This window comes from Eurosta solidaginis, chromosome 1 (assembly GCF_040869045.1).
Source record: "Eurosta solidaginis isolate ZX-2024a chromosome 1, ASM4086904v1, whole genome shotgun sequence".
NCBI classification, from domain to species: domain Eukaryota; kingdom Metazoa; phylum Arthropoda; class Insecta; order Diptera; family Tephritidae; genus Eurosta; species Eurosta solidaginis.
This window is the reverse complement of record NC_090319.1, coordinates 170,684,302-170,709,454: the sequence shown is the minus strand read 5'-3', so window position 1 is coordinate 170,709,454 and position 25,153 is coordinate 170,684,302. Positions and strand designations below refer to the sequence as shown.

The 25,153-nt window shown below is 39.1% G+C and overlaps 2 protein-coding genes and 1 pseudogene across 2 annotated transcripts in view; 1 reads left to right on the top strand and 2 right to left on the bottom strand.

Annotated features, from left to right (window-relative positions):
* The window catches only part of Spf30 (Splicing factor 30), a 190,987-nt gene that overhangs the window by 47,931 nt on the left and 117,903 nt on the right, over positions 1-25,153 (bottom strand). The window contains exon 2 of the mRNA XM_067760023.1: positions 14,535-14,950. Within this exon, the coding sequence (XP_067616124.1) occupies positions 14,535-14,950 (416 nt within the window). The remainder of the gene's footprint in view (positions 1-14,534; positions 14,951-25,153) is intronic.
* Positions 1-25,153, bottom strand: part of LOC137236937 (putative nuclease HARBI1) — a 102,960-nt gene that overhangs the window by 15,009 nt on the left and 62,798 nt on the right. The window lies entirely within an intron of this gene.
* Positions 712-8,752, top strand: LOC137238708 (T-complex protein 1 subunit eta-like; annotated as a pseudogene).

Genomic DNA, 25,153 nt, shown 5'->3' with positions numbered 1-25,153 from the left:
AGTTATGCCAAGGTATATACCACAACAGCAACCGGGTTGTGCAATGTCACGACAGCAGCAGCAACAACCTATCTGCCAATTCCAAAACAGTCGGGCTATCCACCACAACCTGGTCCACCTGGTTGTTCTCCATAACCTCAACATCCAGGTTATCCTATACAACTACCAGGTGCACCAGGTGGTTACGTGGGTCAAGTGATGCCACCAACACAACCTGACAAGCGCCAATGGTCAGTCAGCCACCCATGCCGGGTCAACCCCCAATACCCGCACATCCTGGTTATAATGTATGCTAATACAACTAATATATTTCAAATATTGCTGATGATTATTTTTGTATTATATTCTTTAGCAACCACCTGCACCTGGTACTGGTATATATCAACAGGCGCAATAGTATGATCAAGCCCACCGCCGTTTAGATCTCGATCAGATGCCAAATCCGATAAGCGTTATCATTGAAAATCAGCGTTTGTGGTGCTTTTATTACTAATCAACAAGGTTTATTGCCACCATTGGTGACCACAAAATATGTGGTACAAGATCAGGGTAACTCCTCGCCACGTTACGTTAGGTATTGATATTCGAAATTAATTTTTTGTTCGGCAATTACATTGGTCTTTCTCGCTGGCAGGCGTTTTTGTATTGCATACCTGCAACAGCTGATTTATTAAAAACAACAGCTTTGTCCTTTACACTTACCATCTCACAATGGCACGCACGGTTGAGGGTGAATATGAGCCACCCATTGTAAATCTTGCTGAATCGGGTTCAATTAGATGTAATCGTTTGCAAGGCTAAAATGCAATTTGTAGATGCTGGTCGTCGGTTCTAATGTCTAATGTGTAAAGTAACAACAGATGGTAAAAAAATCTTTCACTTTTACTTGTGTTCATTGATCCATATTTTTTCTCAACAGTGCCAACTGAATATTTCCAACATACACCACACCGGACAGCGTATTGGGTACTATGAGTTTTTGTGTAAAAAATGTGTGGGTACCGATAGCTCTCAAGGTAAACCTCAACTCATATCCAACATCAATGCCTCGCAATCAATTGTGGACGCTGTACGCACTACATTGGGTTCACACAGTATGGGCAAGCATATTGTTGATTCCAGTTGTAGGGCCACAATTTCAAATGAACTATTGGATTTTTTGCATCCAGCCGTAAAACTCTAGTCGAAATCGCCAAATCTCAAGATGCTGAGGTAAGGTTTTTGTTATATTAGAATGTGTAGAATAAAAATGTTTCTCTTATCAGGTCGGCCATGGCACCACTTCAGTAGTACTTTAAGCAGGTGAAATCTTAAAACAAGTTAAACCATATGTTGAGGAAGGCGTGTATGCACGTATCATCATTAAAGCTGTACGTAAAGCATTACAATTATTCATGCCCAAAATATAACATGGCTGTACATGTCGAAGCGCCAATCAAAGGAACATCAACGTGCTTTATTGGAAAAAAAGCGCTGCCACAGCAATGTCCTCCAAACTTATTCATCAACAAAAAGATTTCTTTTCTAAAATGGTTTTGGATGCTGTACTTTCCTTTGATGGACCCAAAGTTACCCAAAAAAAATTGAATTCCCATTATTAAATATAGAATTGGAATTGAAGGCTGAGCGTGATAATGCTGAAGTACGTGTTGATAATGTTCAAGAGTATCAGAAAATTGTTTATGATGAATGGCGTATTCTGTACAATAAACTAGCTAAGTAAGGCGCCAATGTTGTGTTATTTAAACTACCAATTTGTGATGTTGGTACACAGTATTTTGCAGATCATGATATGTTCTGTGCTGTTCGTGTACCAGAAGAAGATTTGAAACGTACAATGAAAGCTTGTGGTGGTGCTGTTATTACTACAGCTAATGATATTAATTCAAGTGTTTTGGGTCAATGTGATTACTTTGAAGAACGTCAAGTTGGTGGTGAACGTTTTAACATTTTCCAAGGTTTGATAGTGGGTTTGACATTAATTTTATTTGTATAGTTTATAATTATTTAAAGGTTGCGTTAATTCTAGAACATGTACATTGATTCTACGTGGCACTGCCGAACAATTTTCGTTACATGATGCTATAATGATTGTGCGGCGTACAATTAAACATAATTCTGCTGTTGCTGGAAAGTCAAAATACAAATTGAAAAAAATGAAAATGAAAAGATTGTGTCCAACTACGGAAGAAAAAACTATAAAATTTGTGTCAGTGAAATGATAATTATTGCTTTTGGTTGTTAGTTTTGAGGCATCGTCTTCGTGTGCCTTCTGATGTTGTTGTTGTAGCAGTGCTTCGCCCCATCAAATAGGTCTGACCAATCACAAATTGTCATCAATGTCCTCTAACGGGAGTCCGAGGAAACTTGCTGTTTCAACAGGGGTGGACCATAATGAGAGGGGTGTTAGAGGAGTTGGTTCCACATTACAATTGAAGAGATGGTTGGTGTCATGTGGGGACACATTGAAAGCAGGGACATTTTGTATGTCGGGTTTGATTCTGGATATGTAAGAAAGAGTTTAACCTGTTACAGTATCCAGATCGAAGTTGGGCTAGAGTGACTCGCGTTTCCCTAGGGAGCGTGCGTTCCTGTTCCGTAAGTATAGGGTATTGTTCTTTGAGTACTGGATTCACCGGGCAATTCCTGATATAGAGGTCCGACGACTGTTTGTGGAGCATTTTGGCAGGCCTGTAGCTTCATCCAGTGGGTAGTCTTTAGGCTTGGCGACCATATGGTGTAGGAAACAATAGTGACTCCTTTTGGTGCTGAAGATAGCTATTGATATGTAGAAGTTAAACAGAAGTAGGGATAGGACACCGGTTTGAATGTGAGTTTTTTTTGAAGTTATTGCAAAAAGCGTTGAGGATTTTTAATATCTTACGAGGTACCTTTGTAAATGTTTCTGAGAATGAAGAATGAGACCTATTCAAACTCAATTTTTATCAGGATAAAGCCGCTGAGACTTTGCTATACTTTAACATACAATACTTTACCCCTTTTTAGCAGAAATATAATTTTGATTTTATTAAATTTTAAAAATGTTTATTCCTCTACATTTCAGCATATCTTTTGCCAACACAGGTTGGCGATGTGTTTGCGCAGGACCGTGCTTTCGCTACTTTATAATGAATGTCAATTCCCATCAATGGATATTGCGGCGTGCGATTGACCAACAAGACGATGCCACGACAACTTTGAGTATTCTTGATCTGAAAATTAATATACATCGAATTTGTACAACAAACGAACAACACACACTAAAATAATCTTGGTTAAAAAGTATCTAAGAATATAATAATTCTAAGCTTTCTCCTACGTTCGTATTCTAAGCTTTTCATGCTCTAATTAAAAAAAAAATATTCAACAATCGCACAAAGTTTGCAAAGATTTTTAAAGCAATTTAATTGCAACGAATTTGTCAATAATTTTTAACCAAAATTTATGAACTAGATGTATAACAAAAAAGTATTTTGAATATAAATATTTGTGATAAACTTAACCGAAATAATTCTAAGTTTTTTCCTACGTTACTAATCTAAGCTCGGCGGCCACCGTGGTGTGATGGTAACGTGCTCCGCCTATCACACCGTATGCCCTGGGTTCGCACCCCGGGCAAAGCAACATCAAAATTTTAGAAATAAGGTTTTTCAATTAGAAGAAAATTTTTCTAAGCGGGATCGCCCCTCGGCAGTGTTTGGCAAGCGCTCCGGGTGTATTTCTGCCATGAAAAGCTCTCAGTGAAAACTCATCTGCCTTGCAGATGCCGTTCGGAGTCGGCATAAAACATGTAGGTCCCGTCCGGCCAATTTGTAGGGAAAATCAAGAGGAGCACGACGCAAATTGGAAGAGAAGCTCGGCCTTAGATCTCTTCGGAGGTTATCGCGCCTTACATTTATTTATTTATTAATTAAAATAATATTCAACAATCTCGTAAAGTTTGCAAAGATTTTTAAAGCAATTTAATTGCAACGAATTTGTCAATAATTTTTAACCAAAATTTATAAACTAGATGTATAACAAAAAAGTATTTTGAATATAAATATTTGTGATGAACTTAACTGAAATAATTCTAAGTTTTTTCCTACGCTACTATTATAAGCTTTTTATGCTCTAATTAAAATAATATTCAACAATCTCGTAAAGTTTGCAAAGATTTTTAAAGCGATTTTATTGCAACGAATTTGTCAATAATTTTTAACCATAATTTATAAAATAGATGTATAACAAAAAAATATTTTGAATATAAATAATTGCTGATGAATTTAACTGACAGTACCAATACCATCAACTAAATGGTCCTTATAAATATTGTAATCACATAATTCAAAACAAAAAATTACTATGAGTACATACGTTTATTATTGTAAAATCACGAAGACAGAAAATTGCACGAAGTACCCTCAATCTAAAATCATTCCATATATCGCCTTTTACACTAAAAAATGTGAAAACTTAAAAAATTTTAAATCGGTATTTAAGTGTAACTCGATTCATGAAAGCATCGTGAAATAACTTTTTTTTTGGTAGTTAACGTTATCGTTTAGCCTGGTTTTGTTAAGAACTTTGTTATTTTTGTGGTATAAATCAACATTCAACACAAAGTTACTCTGAATATGAGTTGAAATACTTTTTGGTTTAGGTTGCGATATGTAAAATTACATATTTTTGTACACAGTTCTAAAATGTAAAGGAAAAAAATTTATATTTATCTATTAATTAAATTATTAAAAACATATTGTTATATTAATGATACAGAGAATCGCCAACACGAATGCAAGTCGTTTCAAACCACTGGTAGGCAATTCACCACTTTAACTGTCAGAAAAAATGATAATTGTTCATTTTATGTAAAAAAATTCTGAAAGTTGCAATTGAAGTTCTGAAAGCTCGGGAATTTCAATTGAAGTTCGGAATTTTCAATAGAAGTTCAGTAAATTATAATTGAAACTCAGGAATTTCAACTGCAGTTCAGAAAATTACAACTGAAGTTCAGAAAATTACAATTTAAGTTCAATTATAATTTTCTGAACTACAAACAGAAATTCTGAACTTCAATTATAATTTTCTGACCTACAAATAGAAATTCTGAGCTTGAATTAAAATTTTCTGAACTTGAATTGAAATTTTTGAACTTCAATTGTAAGTTTCGAACCTCAATTGCAGCTTTCTGAACTAAAATAAAAAAGGTATAGTATTAAAATTGGCGAATTACAAGTCAACTTACTCAAATTGTGAATTGCCTACTCGCGAATTGATGGTTTACTGCAACCAATAGTTCTGTTAGTTCTTCTCTTTTGTTTTCTATATCATTAATTAATTCATTTAAGTTTCCCTTAACTTTGTATGCATCAATCACATACAATAAAATTTGTATTTACGGCTCACCAACAAGACTGAAAAACTATTCCTTCCTTATGACTTATAGTTAATAATTTACAACTATTATAAATAATCTAATATATTATAAAAATGTTGAATAAAAGAAATGTTAATGGATTTGTATTAAAGAAATGTTTTATTTATATAGCAATTTCAGATATAATCTAAGTAAAAGAAGTAGGAAGGCTAAGTTCGGGTGTAACCGAACATTACATATTCAGTTGAGAGCTATGGAGACAAAATAAGGAAAAATCACCATGTAGGAAAATGAACCTAGGGTAACCCTGGAATGTGTTCGTATGAAATTTGTATCAAATGGATGTTTATTAGGGAGTATTTTAAGAGGGAGTGGGCCATAGTTCTGTAGGTGGACGCCTTTTCGATATATTGCCATAAAGGTGGACCAGAGGTGACTCTAGAATTTGTTTGTACGATATGGGTATCAAATGAAAGGTGTTAATGAGTATTTTAAAAGGGCGTGGGCCTTAGTTCTATAGGTGGACGTCTTTTCGACATATCGCCATAAAGGTGGACCAGGGGTGACTCTAGAATTTGTTTGTACGATATGGGTATCAAATGAAAGGTGTTAATGAGTATTTTAAAAGGGAGTGGGCCTTAGTTCTATAGGTGGACGCCTTTTCGGGATATCGTTATAAAGGTGGACCAGGGTTGGCACTAGAATGCGTTTGTACAATATGGGTATCAAACGAAAGGTGATGAGTATTTTAAAAGGGAGTGGGCCTTAGTTCTATAGGTGGACGTCTTTTCGAGATATCGCCATAAAGGTGGACCAGGGGTGACTCTATAATGTGTTTGTACGATATGGGTATCAAATTAAAGATATTAATGAGGGTTTTAAAAGGGAGTGGTGGTAGTTGTATATGTGAAGGCGTTTTCGAGATATCGACCAAAATGTGAACCAGGGTGACCCAGATCATCATCTGTCGGGCACCGCAAATGTATTTATATATGTAATACCACGAACAGTATTCCTGCCAAGATTCCAAGGGCTTTTGATTTCGCCCTTCAGAACTTTTTCAATTTCTTCTACTTAATATGGTAGGTGTCACACCCATTTTACAAAGTTTTTTTCTAAAGTTATATTTTACGTCAATAAACCAATCCAATTACCATGTTTCATTCATTTTTTCGTATTTGGTATAGAATTATGGCATTTTTTTCATTTTTCGTAATTTTCGATATCGAAAAAGTGGGCGTGGTCATAGTCGGATTTCGGCCATTTTTTATACCAATACAAAGTGAGTTCAAATAATTACGTGAACTGAGTTTAGTAAAGATATATCGATTTTTGCTCAAGTTATCGTGTTAACGGCCGAGCGGAAGGACAGACAGTCGACTGTGTATAAAAATTGGCCGTGGCTTCAACCGATTTTGCCCTTTTTCACAGAAAACAGTTATCGTCCTAGAATCTAAGCCCCTACCAAATTTCACAAGGATTGGTAAATGTTTGTTCGACTTATGGCATTAAAAGTATCCTAGACAAATTAAATGAAAAAGGGCGGAGCCACGTCCATTTTGAAATTTTCTTTTATTTTTGTATTTTGTTGCACCATATCATTACTGCAGTTGAATGTTGACATAATTTACTTATATACTGTAAAGATATTAACATTTTTTTTAAATTGACTTTAAAAATTTTTTTTTTAAAGTGGGCATGGTCGTTCTCCGAAATTGCTAATTTTTATAAAGAATACATATAGTAATAGGAGTAACGTTCCTGTCAAATTTCATCATGATCTCTTCAACGACTGCCAAATTACAGCTTGCAAAACTTCTAAATTACCTTCTTTTAAAAGTGGGCGGTGCTACGCTCATTGTCCAACACTTTACTAATTTTCTATTCTGCGTCATAAGTTCAACTCACCTACCAAGTTTCATCGCTTTATCCGTCTTTGGTAATGAATTATCGCACTTTTTCGATTTTTCGAAATTTTCGATATCGAAGTCAGACATCGTTCAATTTAAATAGCGATCTGAGATGAGTGCCCAGGAACCTACATACCAAATTTCATCACGATACCTCAATATTTTCACATGTTATCGTGTTAACGGACGGACGGACGGACATGGCTTAATCAAAATTTTTTTCGATACTGATGATTTTGATATATGGAAGTCTATATCTATCTCGATTGCTTTATACCTGTACAACCAACCGTTATCCAATCAAAGTTAATATACTCTGTGAGCTCTGCTCAACTCAGTCTAAAAACGGTCGTAATACTAGTCAAAAGGCGGTCATATTAACGTAAAAATACTGTAAAAATACTCGTAAAGTTACAGGTATATAACTTAAAAAATGACTGCCATTTGACGGTTAACGTGAATGTAAGAACAGTACAGCACTATAGTTTGTTTACATTTCGATAACCTAATACCGTATATGTGTGAGCAGTATGGACAATCACATAAATAGGTACGACGGAATGGACTGGTCACAAAAGTTAACGCCGCCCTGTACAAACGCTACTTAACGATTTACGTGTTCCATCGACACAGATTTTAGTCATTTAACTAAGCAATTTACGGGTACGGTTTTTGCTGGGTTAACATATATGTTAGCTGACTGGCAACCCTGTTCAATAATGTTTTGACACTTACTTGGGTCGTTTTTCGCTCAAAAGATATTAGGGCCGTTCCATTGGTTTATCGAGCTCTGGCTCTGGCTAAAATCTCATTGGAACGATCTGGATCAACTTTATGAGAACTGGCAGCACTAATATAAAACATCTGTTTTGTTGAAAATAAGTAGAAACGTACACAAAATTTTAAGATACTGATAGAATTATTAACATTTAAATAGTTTCGCACGTAAGCAAACTATTTATTTTCCTTACATCATCTTCAAGTTGTTTACTCTTTCAGTGTTTTTGCTTTTAAATATGGCGAATTCTTTTATGTATACACAAATGTACACATATTTAGTTCAGTGCTACAATGGCTCAACTATATGGTTGGCTCATCTCACCAGCTGATTTTATTTTTTTCATTTCACTGTAGTAGGGATTGTCAGAAGGAGATGGCAAACTTAAAATGAAACCAACGAATTTACAACATTTTCTTACTAAATACAAATGCTGCTAAGTTTTATGTTTTCATTCCATTCTGTGAGAGATAAGCTAATACATAAATTGTAGCGTTAAGTTGAACTATGTAAACATGCCATTAGGTTGAGTTCTTGTATATGCCGATGTGGCAATGCTATAACAAATGTCAAATAAAGAAACAAAAAAAGCGCTCTCTTCCGGGTTGCAATTTATACGAAAACGAAGTTTGTCCTCTTTCATTTTAATATATCTTAATATATCACAGTGGCGACGAGCAGAAAACAATTCAAACTGATTTATAAACGCGTAGCAAGTGCTTGGTGATCAGCGGCTAATAATATTTTGGCAAAATGGCAACCAACAATTTTAATATTCCATTTTTTGACCACGAAAAAAACTCATGGTTTGTCTTTGAGAAGCAGTTGTTGCAATTCTTCATTGCTGCTAACATTGAGGAGGTAAAAAAGAAGGCAATATTGTTAACTTCGTTATCCGAAAGTGCGTATACTCTGTTGGACAACTTAGTACGTCCGGAGGCGTTGGAAGATAACAGCGTAACTTTGGAAAAGTGTCTCGATTGTCTGCGAAGCCATTATAGGCCAACAACATCTGCGTTTGTGGAGCGTTACAAATTTTACAATGCTACAAAAACAGCGTCAGAATCAATAAATGATTGGGCAGCTAGAGTGAGAGCGTTAGCTGTAAAGTGTGAGTTTGGCCAAAGTTTAAATATGGCGCTAAGGGACAAGTTTGTAATGGGTCTGGAAAAGGGTCCAGCCAGGGACAAAATTTTTTTGGAAAATGTAGGCGCAACTTTCGAGAAAGTGATAGCGATAGCAAATACAGCAGAGTACATTAAGCAACAACAAGAGGATATTATACAAGTAAAACAGGAAGAGCTAAATTTTTTGAAGAAAAATCAGAAGTCGCAAGCAGAGCAAAAGAAACAGCAAAATTGGAAAAACAAGTCAAATCAAGGCCAGCCGAAACAGCAACCATGCGAAGTGTGCGGCTACACTAACCATAGCAAAAGTGAATGTAAGTTTAAGAATTATAAATGTAATAATTGTAAAAAAAGGGGGCACCTAAAAAAAATGTGCAAAGAGAAAAGTTTAAATTTTTTGAATAATGCAGACGAGTTAAGTTTATTCTCACTTAATAGTGCGAAAGATAAACCTATTGTTGTAACCATTTTTGTTGAAGGCAACGCTATTGATATGCAGCTCGACACAGGGTCAGAAAACAATGTGATGTCGGAAGAGACATACAAAAGCCATTTTAGAAAAAATATACTAAATGAGATATCAATTTTGTTGAAGACATACAACGGTGGCAGTATTGTGCCGCTTGGTGAGTTTGAGGTGGATGTACACTTTAAAGAGCAACGCAAATGCATTTCATTTTTGGTTATTAAGGCCGGCGGTCCGCCGTTGTTAGGTCGAAAATTCTTAAACAGTTTTGGTATTGAATTATCTAGCTTAAATTTTTCTAACAAATCAGATGCGACGTCAATGTCTTACAAAAATTTTCCAAACTATTTGATGGGTCTTTGGGATTATTTAAGAAGAGTAAAGCCCATTTACATGTAAAGGAAGGCACCGAACCGAAATTTTTTAGGCCTCGACCATTACCTTTAGCGATTAAAGAAAAAGTTGAAAAGGAGATAGACAAGTTAGTAGAACTGAAAGTTTTGGAACCAGTGGATTATTGCGAGTGGGGGACACCGATTGTTCCAGTGCAAAAAAAAGATGGGGGAATTCGCATATGCGGTGATTTTAAAGTGACCTTAAACCCACATCTGCATGTGGAAAAGTATCCCTTACCACGTATTGAAGAGATTTTTGCCAAGATGCACGGCGGGGTGAAGTTTGTAAAACTGGATTTAAGTACAGCGTACCAGCAAATCGAGTTGGATGAACAATCTCGCAAATTCACAACAATTTCGACGTCAAAAGGCCTTTTTCAGTATACAAGACTGATATACGGGTTGGCATCCGCACCCGCCATTTTTCAAAAAATTATGGACACACTATTAGTAGGCATTGAGGGCGTGGTAGTATTTCTCGACGATATACTAATAACAGCAACCAACGTCAGACTTCTTACTCGAAGACTTGAAAAAGTGTTAGCCCTGTTAAGTGAGGCAGGGTTAAAGTTGTCTAAATCGAAGTGTGAGTTTTTTGTTGACGAAATTAAATATTTAGGGCATATTATAAACAAAGAGGGCTTGCATATGGATCCTGATAAAGTGAAAGATATTAGAGGCGCTAAAGAGCCATCAAACGTAAAAGAGCTTCAATCTTTGTTAGGGGTGATAAATTTCTATAGAAGATTTTTACCTAATTTATCTACTTTGCTTCACCCACTTTATCAGTTGTTGCAGGCGAATACAAAATTCGAATGGTCAAAAGAATGTTCGGAAACATTTTCAAAACTTAAAGACTTATTGGCATCAGAGAAATGCCTAGCCCATTTTTGCCTCGAAAAAAGAATTAAATTAACGGTGGATGCTAGTCCCACGGGAGTAGGTGCGGTTCTAACGCAAGTAGAGACTGGTGAAATAGAGAAACCAATAGAGTTTGCTTCAAGAACATTGTCGGATACTGAAAAAAGGTATTCGCAACTTGACCGAGAAGCATTGGCTATACTGTTTGGTGTAAAAAAGTTTCATCAGTATATTTTCGGTAGGCATTTCACCTTGGTTTCTGACAACAAGCCGTTACAACACATTTTTAGTCCGAAAAAAGGAATTCCAGAAATGGCGTCAAATAGATTGCAGCGTATTGCTCTAACGCTATCAGGTTATCGTTTCGACATTGAATACGTCAAGTCTAAAAACAATATAGCAGATTATTTCTCGCGAAACCCCGACAGCAGTGCCGAGGATCAATGCGTTTTGCCTGATGATGTTTATGTAAATTATTTTCAAGAGCTTGGGGGACGAAGCGAAATGATTAACCTAGAAAGCATTAAAACTGAAACTGCACAGGATAATACGCTACAACGAGTAAAGAAATTTCACCATGAGGGATGGCCAGAGAAATGTCGGGATCCAGAGTTGTTACCATATTTTAATAAAAGATTGGAATTGGGCGAAGAATCAGGTTGCTTATTTTGGGGGTTTCGGGTTGTGGTTCCAAAAGCATTGCAAAATAAAGTTGTCGAATTTTTACATGCGACACACATGGGAATTGTGAAAATGAAATGCATGGCTCGTGAGTGTTGTTGGTGGCCGAACCAGGGAAAAGATTTGGAGAAGGTAGTAAAAAGTTGCGAGCCCTGTTTACTTAATCGTCCGAACCCACCAAAGCAAGAGCTTCTCCCATGGAAGAGACCCCAGGAAGTATGGTCGAGAATCCATTTAGATTTCTTTGGACCTTTTAAAAACCGCTGGTGCTTAATCGTTGTAGACAGCACAAGTAAATGGGTGGAATGCATAGACATGGGAACGAATATAACTAGCCGAGCTCTTATAGCAGTGTTGAGAGAAATATTTGCACGTTTTGGGTTACCAAAATGCGTGGTTTCGGACAATGGTACGTCATTCACATCGAATGAGTTTACCAATTTTTTGAAACAGAATGGAATTACACATGTAACATCTCCTGTAGGTCACCCACCCACTAATGGTCAGGCGGAAAATGCGGTTAAAACAGTTAAGACCGCCTTAAAACGGAATTTACTTAATACACCGTTGTCTGACTTCAATAAAGTTCTGAGTAATTTTTTGTTAGATTATCGAAATACTGTACATGCTAGTATGGGCGTATCTCCAGCCTACATTATGTTTAATAAAAGGAAATTAAGATGTCGATTAGACTTACTCAATGGAAAGCGAAATGTTGTTAATCTAACCAATACTGAAATCACAGCATTTGTTGAAAAAAAGAAAAATGAACAAAAGAGATATTTTAAAGGAAAGCAAAACAACAACTTTAACGTGTATGACGCGGTGATAGTTAAAGATTATTCGGTTCCAGGGAAAGTAAAATGGACAAAAGCTGTGATTTCCAAAAGAATTGGAAAGCAAATGTATATTGTAAAAACTTACCATAATAAATCTTGGAAAAGACACGCAAATCAAATTATCTTATCGCAAAAAGAATCATCGCACTCATCACTAGATGATCCACTACAACCTTTAACAAATTTAAGTAATGAAAATCAAAACATATTAACTAATAATTGTGGTCCCGATGATACAAGTACAGACAAAAATACAAAAACAACTACACATACAAGTTATAACGTACCCAACGATATTATTTGTAATGAGAAAACGAAGTCACGGGAACCCACTACTCATTATAATTTAAGACCGAGAAAATAACAATTTCTTGTCAAACAAAATTATGTATCCTAAGCGCGAAAGTCTGTATTAAAATCATGTATATGTTACCAATTAAGAAGGGGGTATTGTGAGAGATAAGCTAATACATAAATTGTAGCGTTAAGTTGAACTATGTAAACATGCCATTAGGTTGAGTTCTTGTATATGCCGATGTGGCAATGCTATAACAAATGTCAAATAAAGAAACAAAAAAAGCGCTCTCTTCCGGGTTGCAATTTATACGAAAACGAAGTTTGTCCTCTTTCATTTTAATATATCTTAATATATCACACATTCCATTCGTCTGACAGCAACACTCTGATTTTGGCAATGTGAACAAATGTATGTTGTTGCTGTAGAGATGAACCAACCATATAGTTGAGCCATGAGTGCTACCAACTCAAAAGTGGTTAGCTGTCAAAAAATCTACTACAGAAAACGAAACGAACAGAACTGCTATACGGATCAGAAATTGAACCAGATAAATATCAGGATCACAACGTTGTTGTTGCATTTGCATGTTAAATTTCTATCCGTATCTCGCTCAAGTCTCAATGGAACGTAACTAATGGCGCAATAATAATGTATTGAAAATGTATGTATGTATGCTTGTGTGTTTGTATGTGTACTTTTCAGATTACTTTACATCTTCGCACAGTAAAGGCACTGTCAAACAATAAACTAAGTATGTAACACTATGCAAAATGACCAAAATGTATTGCTATTTGTTTGCCACTTGTACAAAATGCAGACAATGTTATTAAACACAACAAATTTAATATTTTTACGGACGATATATTTTTACGACCTTATCACCAACAGCGTTGTGAGTGATTTGTTGTGTTCTGATACATTTTTTCTTAATTTTTTCAATTAAGAAAAAATGTATCATAACAATAATAATGATAAAATAATTATTGTTAGGACTTGGGCTCGATTCAAACCGCGATCTTACAAATCAGTAGGCCGATATAACAACAAAAATTGTTAATACATCCCAGAGCATGGGGAATAAGTGTCAATAAAATATGACACTATGGCATCATTGCCATGAAACAAGTCCAATTTTCACATCCATTCTGCAACAGATGTCGCAGTGCTGTGAATAACAATTGGTAAGAACCAGAATAGAAGTAGAAATAATGAGGCCAACCAAAAAACCGCTGTGATATCTGAATGGTTATAGCAGCGGCGCCTAAACGTTGCCGATGAAGGAATTTAGCAGTTCCCGAAATGGATCTATACAACGAGCTATGGCAGTTGTATACATTTTTTCTTTCTTCTATTCTAATTAAAAATTTTTTTTTTCAATTAAGATAAAATGTATCATAACAATAATAATGATAAAATAATTAATGTTAGGCCTTGAGCTCGATTCAAATCCGCGATCTTATAAAGTATTTGAATCAAAAAGAACACGCGTGTGCATGTGATTTATTCCATATGGCGCACATACGAGTTGTGTGCTCAATATTTTTTTAATATTGCACAGCTCATGTGTATGTGCATTGAGTTCCGTAATAATTTATTTCCCACAAGTTTACGAATACGAACCCTGGTTTTGCTATAAAACATAGTGTTTGGAATGTTCCAGAATGGCAAAATTTTCCGTTTTTGACTTCCCATAAGGATATTACAAGGTTTCAGAAATTGAATGTTAACCCCATCAACATCTCAAAAAAAATTTAAAAGTGCACTCATTGCGTTTTGGTTTGGAACTCGTCAAAAAGCTTGGTATCAAATTGTAAACTTACTTTGGTGTCGGAAATACTTCGTTGTGTGTTGCACATTCTCTCAGCTCGTTAATAGACGTTTTCACTCGATTTTTATACGCATCAAATATAACGCTTACTTCCCCATGATCTCCTATTTCTTCAATTATAGCATCGTAATAGCGGTCATCTTCTGCCCATTTAGCTTGACATTTGTCACCTGGCTTCCAGTTCTGCGGGGAAGTTACCAACTTCTCAGCAGCTAATAAAGCGGCCTCGATTTCCTCATAATATTCGGATATAGATACCCCAGATGAAGGTTCTACGTATGATGATTTTGTTTGCTCTTCGAACTGTGTTCTTAACAGATCGCGAGTTAATTCTATAACTTCCATGAGGCCCTTTTTTAATTTTAGTAGTTCGACATTTCTGGGATCCGTTTGTAACCCTGCTTCGACCTGTTCAACATTAAGAACAACCAACTTCTTTATATGTGCATACATGGTATTGTTATACATATGTACATGAATGGCATATTATTAGTACTAAAACTTTCCCCCTTATTTATAAAAAATAAAATTGGATAATTAAATTCTTATAATTGGGAGTTTGCATGAAAAGGGAATGTTATTTTAAACAACTTTATAAATAAGGGGGTTATTTTTTAAGCAGTAAAAAGGCATATATACAGTCATATATAACGTCAGTGTAATATTCTACAACAGGGGTCGACTGCTATATACTACTACAGCGGTAGACTTTCAATCGTGTTATACGAGCAAATGTGAACGTGAAAGCGCAATGTATACGCAGGTGGTCGGATGCCAAAGTTACCATCGGCTACCAGTTGACGCAGTTTACGAGTCCTGCGCTCACGATTGATATATCCGGCGAACTGTGACAGCTTCCTACCATAAGTGTGGGGGCTTCTCCGTTTATTGTGCAGAATGTTGTTTCTTCTATTTAATCCGCCAAAATCTCACCCCTACTGTCTGCCTGCAAGTTTGAATGTCAGATCGTGATGGGCATTGAAATCGCCTAAGATAAGGCGATTATTGCCAGTGAGTAAGGCACTGATATTAGGGCGGTATCCACTGCGGCAACAGGTGGCATGAGGGATGTAGATGTTGATGATTTCTAGGTTTGCATCGCCTGACCGGACAGATAAGCCTTGACATTCTAAAACACTGTTCCTGCGGCCGATGTCGGGATCAAATATATGATATTGCACAGAGTGGTGTATGGTAAACGCGAGGCCGCCTCCATTTCCGCTCTCGCGATCTTTTCTGTGGACACTACACCCAGAACAGGTCTGCAGAGCAGATTTTGCTGTGAGTTTAGTCTCTTGAATCGCAGTAATGGGGATGGTGTGCCGCTTCATGAAATCGACTACCTCCGTGATCTTCCTAGTTAATCCATTACAGTTTAACTGCAGAATTCTGAAGTGCAACGGGGGAGACGTCGTCACTCTGGGAGTAAGTGACGGGTGACTACGTCTGGGTTGTGAAAGGCTAGGACGCAACTGCTGTTGTGGCCCTGGGACTGGACGTCCTTGGGTAAGCACTGGGGTACCCGGTGTGTTTGGGTTTGCGCGGCCTGGCAACATGGCGCAATGAAACCCGTCGGGGTTGCCGTCGCGGAGACCAGAACATCTAGGAAAGTGGCACCGTCCAAGGCAGGAACTGCATTGGGCGGATTTCGCAAACATATATATTCTGCGCTGGCAGACGGTGCAAAAGGAGGTAGGGTAGGTAGGAGGTACACGATTACTGCCGGAAAAGAGGGGGGAGAAGACGGGGGCAGGGGCTGATGCTCGGGATTGCTACATGCTCTACTACGGAGATAGTAGGTATGAGTGGGAGCGGCCGTATGAGTTGGTAGAGCCGTGGGGCGCGAGCAGCAGCGGGTACTTGTTGTGGCTTGCTGAGCAGCGGGGCTGCTGGAAGGTAGTGGGGGCGCTAAGGCGTAGACTACGGGCGTGAACAGCAAGGAGCCACAAAAGATTTATAAAAGTTGCGTGGACGTCGGGTTTTGGGATCTAGCCCAGCACAACCTGTCCGATGCAACCATCCCTTGCACGAGACACACTGACAAGAGTCTGACCGTCCTAAAGAGATTCTTTTCCGGCAGAAGCAGCAAAACCATTTCTCAGGACCTTGGTCAGGAGACGGACCCGGATTGGGTTTGATACCTTCCCGGAACAAGAGAATATGAAGCAGTCCCGCTGCAAGGAGCTGCTGGGAGGATGACAATTTGTGGGAGGGACGCAACAAATTAAATGGGGTTACACTGAAATTACAGTCCTTGGTCGGGAAAAATCCCGAGTCTCTCCGGTACATAGAACCGACTGCCTTGGGAAGCGATCATCCCGTGGTAATGTTCCGGAGTCAGATAAACAATTTAGCATGTAAATGCAACAACAACGATTTGAGCCAGATAAATCCAGATAGAAGTCTGGTTGAATTCGTAAGCCAAAGAGTTTGTTAATTTCTTGTCCTTAAGTTGGTAAGAACGCTTTTAATAAATCTACTTTTTCAAAAAATATATGTATCTGCAAACACGCGGGCAGGCACGCCAACGGGACTCGCGTGGACCGTTACCAAGCAGGCCACGTAATCGCCCAGTACAAATAAAAGGTAACAAATGAAATACGTGAAATATTTATTATAATACATTTAAGGGATAGTGTAAAATAAGTTTAAATAAAGTGAAGTGTACGACTTGGAAAAGTATAAATTTATTGTACGGAACCCTGGACACGGCGAGTATACCTCAGCAATTATTAAAAAAGCAACGGGGCAAGGGGAAGGTTCGTAACAATTGGCGCCCGAGCAGGGCCCCTCCAAGTCGTACAACTAATTATTCAGAGGGAAAAACTCCCGATAGAAATATTTAAGATGTTGGAGTCACTTGATACCAGGCATGCTTAACGAACGAAACGATATCATTTCGTTACGATAATCAACGCTAATAAACGAAACGAAGTCACTTCGTTTCGTTTATTAACGTTAATAACGTCAAATTAACGTTAATTTGACGATCTTAACGTTAATAAACGAAACGAAGTGACTTCGTTCCGTTTATTAGCGTTGATTATCGTAACGAAATGATATCGTTTCGTTCGTTAAGCATGCCTGCTTGATACCAAGTGGCTCGATAATGTCGCCAAAGAGCAGTTGGTGTCAATCCACAAGAGCTAGACATCGAGCACACAGGCACAGCGCGGGAGATCCGAAAACGGATAGTTTTAGCAATTTCCAAGGCACCGACCGACTCTGAGATATACGCAAAATTCATATGTATTGAAACCACATACAGGAGCGCAAAAACCAATTTGAATGAACGTGAATGGGCCAAAGGCACCAATCCCACGAACTCCAAGTGGGGCAGGAGCGAGAGGTCCTACAAAGACACCAGAAATGTTACAATTAGCATTTCCGACACAGAACCGGCAACCCCCACCAGGAGCAAACGCCGTAACCCCCAAAGATGTGATAACCCAAGGTAATCAGGCATCGATCCTTGTACTCACACCTGTTATCGAACAAGTACGGAGGTGGTCAGTCGATAAGTGCTTACAGGAGTCCCTGTCTTCGTAAACCTACCTCCGGTGTAAAAGGCAGATCAATGTCCGTTGATCTTGGGCCCAAAAAGTTGGTACCAATCGGTGAGCTGGGGTGTTCAAGTCCACCAGCCTTGGTTTGGCCGAGGAGGACTATCCACCCTCCCCTTCCATTTTCGGGTAATGGCACCCGGTTGCACGTCAACTCCACCGCGAGTTCCGTGCTTGCCTCAGGATCCCTCTTTCATTGATTTTATAATCTCGGGTATCTAATTGTCAGGTCAATCAGATCGAGATTTGTGTTTTGTCGCAATTTAGGAATGTGACCAACCTTTTCTGTCCTGCAGTGTTACAACAATGTATAATACATTGTTAACGACGGAGCTGATTTTGCTCAGACATTGCTTGAAGGCGGCACCTCCCTCCAACGCTATGCACCACATGTTATGATCAAAACCGCCCGTTCGCCGTGAACCGACTACCGATGTAATCTATCAGCGCAAGTGTCTTTCCTCATGAATAGCTACTTAAATGTTCTATAGAGTGAGAGCGTCATACAATTCCTTGTGAATAAAACTATCTGTTGTTTGGTCAACAGACAGTGATGCTCACAAGTACTTACGACACAAACACTCGCAAGATACATCTTCACTAATCATGGTAATAACCCACTTGCACATCAAGACCCATCTCGCTAGTCACAGGTACTTGTGCGTTTATGATCATGTTGCAACTGAACACAGCTAAACGTTCTATTCAGTTTTATGCAACTTTGCTCTGCATTATTTGCTACTTTATATATGCCCACATATTCATCGTTATTTGCTACTGTGGTATACAACTTCTAATAACTCGCTTCGTTGTATAATCTTCCTCATTATTCTTCATTATTCTTCAAATTACGCTCCATTTTATTCCACAATTTAGGGCTGTGGCCAACCTTTTCAACCGTAGACCTGTGTTGGGGGGCTTCCCCGCCTCAGCAATATCTTTGCAACAGCAGCTTGCCACACTGCAGTGATCTAACATCGTTAAATCTGCCACATTTTTGGATGTGGCCATCCACTCTGCGAACGCCTCCTATTCGCTACGCAGTCTAAAGCAGCCTCAAACATCTCAAAAGACGAGATGAGCATCGGCCCACTCGTACAATTATCGATTGTTTTTCGGCTGACGATAGACATACGTTTCTTCTTTCACCATCTTTCAACCGTGTTTCACCATCTTTCTCCGGCATCTCCGGTTGCCACAATTATGGGATGTGACCAACCTTTCATCTGCCCCTCAGGGTCAGTTTCTCAATGAAATTTGGGTATCTGTGACAAGCAAGAGACCGAATTCCCTTGGGTCTTGCGTCCCCAAGGGAAAACAAGTCTACTCAGAGCGTTTCATAACGTGAACTCTTATTCGAAACCACAACCACCGCGATGCTCCCACAAGGGGGCCATCCCAGGACAGGAGGTGAGACCTGAGAACAAAGCATCGTTCGATGCAGTGCATCAGATCACACTGGCTTCTCCTGCTCCCGCGGTAGCAGTATTTATAAAGACCTTGCCTAGGGTCCCACAGGGTGATACCCGCGTCCACCCTGCTACCTTTCGAGTAAAACACCTTACTCATGGATTGGGTACCCATGGTATTATGGTCGCCTCTTACGACCGGTATACCTACCGTGGGCATATTCTTTCCCCTAGCCCACAGGGGTACGGAGGTGGTCAGTGAAATACGATGGTGGACGGGTTCCCCTAGCATTCATAGAACGGCTGGAAGAATTTGCAGAGGTATACACGGTAAACGCAGACCGCCTCCCGAAGACTATGCCAGAGTTACTATGCAACACCGCCCTTTAGTGGTACCGCAACAACAACGAACACTGGACCAACTGTGCGGCCTTCAAGTGTGATTTCCTCCGATTTTTCTTACCGGCCAGATATTTCGAGCGTCTAGACGACGACATACGACAGCGAAGACAACACGCACGGGAGAAATACAAGGATTACGTGCTGGCGGTGCGGCATGCCGGCTACAGTTACGAGCAACGGATGTAGAGGATATTTCGGAACAGCCGTCCGAATTACCTACTGTATATCCGCCGGCGAGATTTCACCAGTTTAGCGGAACTTCTCGCCCATTGTTTACTATATAGTTTGGCAGATTAAATTGAGGTTAGGTTGCGAATAGAGTGGAAGGCAGTGGACTAGGCAGTCGAATGTCATATAATGAAGGAATTGATGTTCGGAGTTTTTTCAAAATTTGCCCGAAGTCCTGAATCACAAAAGGGAGTGTAGTTAAGTACGAAAATAAAAAAATGTAGTTAGGTTTTGCTCCTTTTTTAGCAGGAGATTTTCATTTTAAAAATGTAATGTACAAAGCAATGTTCATTCTATTACTTTTTAGCAGGAGATTTTCATTTTAAAAATGTAATATATAAACCAATGTTCCTTCTATTACTCATTTTATCTATGGAGCTTCACATGCACTTTATAAAAAAGTGCTTTTTATTTTTACGAACTTATTCCTCAATGAAAATAAATGAAACACGTATTAATGTAAGCAATAATCATGTTTCTTACTTCTTAAATGTTCTTCTTAAATATTATAAATGTGTTAAAAGTAGCAGGACTAAAATAATATTGACAAATCTGATATGTCAGACTAATTTTATATAATAAAAATGATTTCATAAATTGCATGCATTTTATAAATTTGCATTATATTTTAAATTTTCTCTAACTATTTCTCTAACGTTTTGTGCTGACTAAATTTTGCTTATGCATAACTTTCATTGGCTATATAAGCTAACAATTCCAGGGGCCGTTTTCACCATCTTCGGTGAACGCTAACAAACACTTTATTTGAAATAAATCGTTCAGTGATTCGTCAAATAAGGGTTACTTTAAAATAACGGACGTTAAAAGTTCCCCTGTCACATGAGGAAAAATGAAATACAACAATTTTTATAACATGAAGATAGATAGAAAATTTATTGGGGATTGCACTGCGACCGTTGATCTATTGTGCCCTCATCAGATTGCGTCGCGTTCCAGGAGGATATGTTCCACCGTCTCTCCTGATCGATCACGAAATCGATATGAATAAAAAATTATGTTTTTTATTTAGTTGAACGGCAATAGAAAATCCGTTTTTTTTTTCTAAAATGCAAGAAACTTTATGGACTGAAGCAATTACAGCACGTGTGTTCAAAGTCAGATGTAGACGCAACGCAAGCGCCAAAACGACGCAAAAGTCACCTTAAGCGTATTTGCTTTAGGTGTTATTCATCAATATTAATTAAAAATGTTAGATCTCCTAAAAAGTTGAACTTAGGCAAGATACACAAGAGGCGTAGCTTCGTAGACGCCTGCAAAATATGGCATGCAACAGATCTCTCTACACCTCAAGATTGCTTATGCTGTGCCTAATATGCGTCTATGAAGCTACGCCTCGTGTCCATCTTCTCTTAGATTATATTTCAAAGACATTTTTTTAGCTTTAAACTTTGTTCATAATATTCATGTACATGACAGAAAAGGTTGGTCACATTCCTAAATTGCGACAAAACACAAATCTCGATCTGATTGACCTGACAATTAGATACCCGAGATTATAAAATCAATGAAAGAGGGATACTGAGGCAAGCACGGAACTCGCGGTGGAGTTGCCGTTCAACCGGGTGCCATTACCCGAAAATGGAAGAGGAGGGTGGATAGTCCTCCTCGGCCAAACCAAGGCTGGTGGACTCCAACACCCCAGCTCACCGATTGGTACCAACTTGTTGGGCTGAAGATCAACGGACATTGATCTGTGCTTTACACCGGAGGTAGGTCTACGAAGACAGGTACTCCTGTAAGCATTTATCGACTCCGAACAACGTATGCAGAAGGTGTGGCCAAGAAAGGCACTACGCTGACAGATGCCAAAATCCGAGAAGGTTATTCTGTTGGGAGTGCCTGACGAACAATAGAATGCTCCCGTCGACGTGCGAGAAACGATAAAGGGATTCACCAAGGACAAGGTGCGGTGAAACCACAGAACCCGGAGCCAAAATGCCAGTAAGCTTGCACAAGGAGCGTGGCCGTCTCTACACCCTAGTCCAACTTGGCGGGCAACTAGCAGAAGCCATCATCGATACCGGGGCCTCGCGAAGTTTCATATCAACTGTCGTAGCGGAACGCATGGTGAACTTTCCACCTTTGTCATACCCGATAAATGGAAAATCGCCAAGGTGGTCCCGCTACTAAAGCCTGGTAAACCAGCTAACATAGGAGAGTCGTATCGTCCGATATCTCTCCTATCGACAGTAGCAGACGCTTGAAGCCATTTTGCTCCCTTATTTCCAAGCAAATTTGCAGCTAGCCTGTCATCAGCATGGCCTCAGAAAACTCCATAGCACTTCCACCGCGCTAAATGCCATTAGCACCCAGATAAATTGCGGTTTAAATCAAAACCCCCACCATAGAACAGTACTCGTAGCGCTAGACCTATCAAAAGATTTTGATACGGTCAACCATGGCTCGTTACTGCAAGACCTGGAAGGGTCTACCCTTCCCCCATGTCTTAAAAGGTGGACCGCAAATTATCTGGGTGGTTGGCAGTCATCGGTGCAATTCAGTAACGCAACATCAAAACCAAGAAGGATTAAACAAGGGGTGCCACAGGGTGGTGTCCTATCCCCACTTTTGTTGAATTTCTACATATCAAAACTACCTTCGCAACCAGAAGGAGTTATTATCGTTTCCTACGCCGATGACTGCACAATAATGGCCACAGGCCCAGGCCCAGGGATTGATGAGCTATGCAATAGAATAAACGGCTACCTCCCTGATCTCCAGCTGTTTCGCCTCGTGAAACCTGGCATTATCACCGACTAAATCTTCCACGACCTTCTTTACAACATGAAAGTCCCAAATGTCGACCATTTTGAACATCCACGTCGATGGCACTACGCTACCGACTGTCCTACACCCCAAAATCTTGGGTGTGACGTTTGATCAGGATCTACATTTTGGTGAGCACGCAGCCGCAATTGTTCCGGGAATTTAGAGCCGTAACAAAATCCTCAAATCCCTCGCTGGCAGTACCTGGGGAAAAGATAAAGAAACGCTCCTGACTACATGCAAAGCAATTAGCCAGCCGATTACGTGCTACGCGTCACCCATATGGTCGCCAAGCCTAAAAATTACCCACTGGAAGAAGCTACAGACCTGCCAAAATACTGCTCTCAGAATTGCCACGGGCTGTCTTCTATGTCCCCAGAACACCGCCTGCATAATGAGGAGAGAATACTCCCCATAAGGGAGAGAAATGAGATGCTGACCAAACAGTTCCTGTTGAATACCCAGAAACCTGAGCATCCAAACAGACATCTGACTGATGAACCAGCACCGCCTAGGGACTTAAGGAGTCATCTCCGTTAGCATTTTGAGGAAATACGGCACCTGATAACCCAGCCGTATGAAGCGAAAAAACACAAGCAGGTCCTTGGTGAACTCCACAAACAGGCGTCGGACCTTTACGCCGGGAATTGCCCGTGAATCCAGTACTCAAAGAAAAGTATCCAAAATTCGCGGAAGAGGAACGCATACTCCCCAGGGAAACGCGTGTCACTCTTGCTCAACTTCGTTCTGGATACTGTAACAGGTTAAACTCTTACCTATCCAGAATCAACCCCGACATACAAAATGTATGCCCCGCTTGCAATGTGTCCCCACATGACACCAACCATCTCTTTAATTGGAATGTGGACCCAAAGCCTCTAACACCCCTCTCAGTAAGGTCCACCCCTGTTGAAACAGCAAGTTTCCTTGGACTCCCGTTAGAGGATATTGATGACAATTTGTGATCGGTTGCGGCTGTTAGGTGGGGCGAAGCATTGCTACAACACAATAACATGTCTTAGAACGTCATGGCTTATCTGTCCGGTCAGGCGATGTAAACCTAGATATCATCAACATATACATCGCTCCTGCCACCTGCTGCCCCAGTGGATACCGCCCTAATATTAGTGCGTTACTCACTGGCAGCAATCGCATTCAGACCAATTCTAAATATTCTCGCGGAATTTTGTTCTCGCGGATTTTTTTATTCCCGCGGAAAAATTCCTCCAATTCTTTTCTCCTAGGGAGAAGAAAAATTGGGGAATATTAATTTCGAATTTTCGTAGTCAGCTGTTTTGTCAATTGAAATTTCGTTGCGCATTTCTTATTTTGTTTAAAAAATTTAAAAGTTTAATTATTGTTGCGAATTCGTTTGAAATTAAGAAATAAGGTATAAACAATGCACATTATTGCATTTCATGTGGTATTCACTGAAATGAGTAATGAATAGGTACCACAGCAACATCAACAGAGGAGCATAAGATGAAGACGGCGGGATAACACAAATCCGCCGGAGTTGCTTGCTTTCATTCTGCAAAGCAATTTTCTGGCGGCCACGTCGAGTTGAGTTCGCCTTTCACCATATGCCAAAATCTCCTTAAGCCTTCTTAAAAAATCCTTGCGCAATTTCTGGATGGCTGCATCAAATATACAAAGAGCTCTTCCGTTGCTTATGATATACTTTTCGACTTAAAATAAAGAATATTGTGGTTGTTGTTGTATTAACAGTGAGAATATTGTGGCAGAATGTTAATACATACTTTATCACAAATTTGTACAAATAAGTGTTCTTTCTTAAAAGAACGAATTTCCTTTAACTATTTAGCTAGTGAAAAAACTCCTATGACATGGCAAAGAAATCTCCCTCTCCCTCACATTCATAATACCTATTGTTCTCCCATAACCGGTTTCCTCTTTTTCGAACATTGTTCAGAATATGAGGAAAGGGAGAAGTGAAAAAACTCACAAGGAACTTTTATTTAGAATACTAGGAATGGGAGAAGGGAAAAAACTCGCATGGAATTTTCGTTTAGAATTGGGCTGATTATCTTAGGCGATGCCAATGCCCATCACGACCTATGGCATTCAAACTTGCAAGCCGGACAACAGAGGTGAGATGTTGGCGGATCAAATAGAAGAAACGACGTTCTGCACAATAAACGGAGACGCCCCCACTCGTATGGTAGGAAGCTGTCACAGTTCGCCAGATATATAAATCGTGA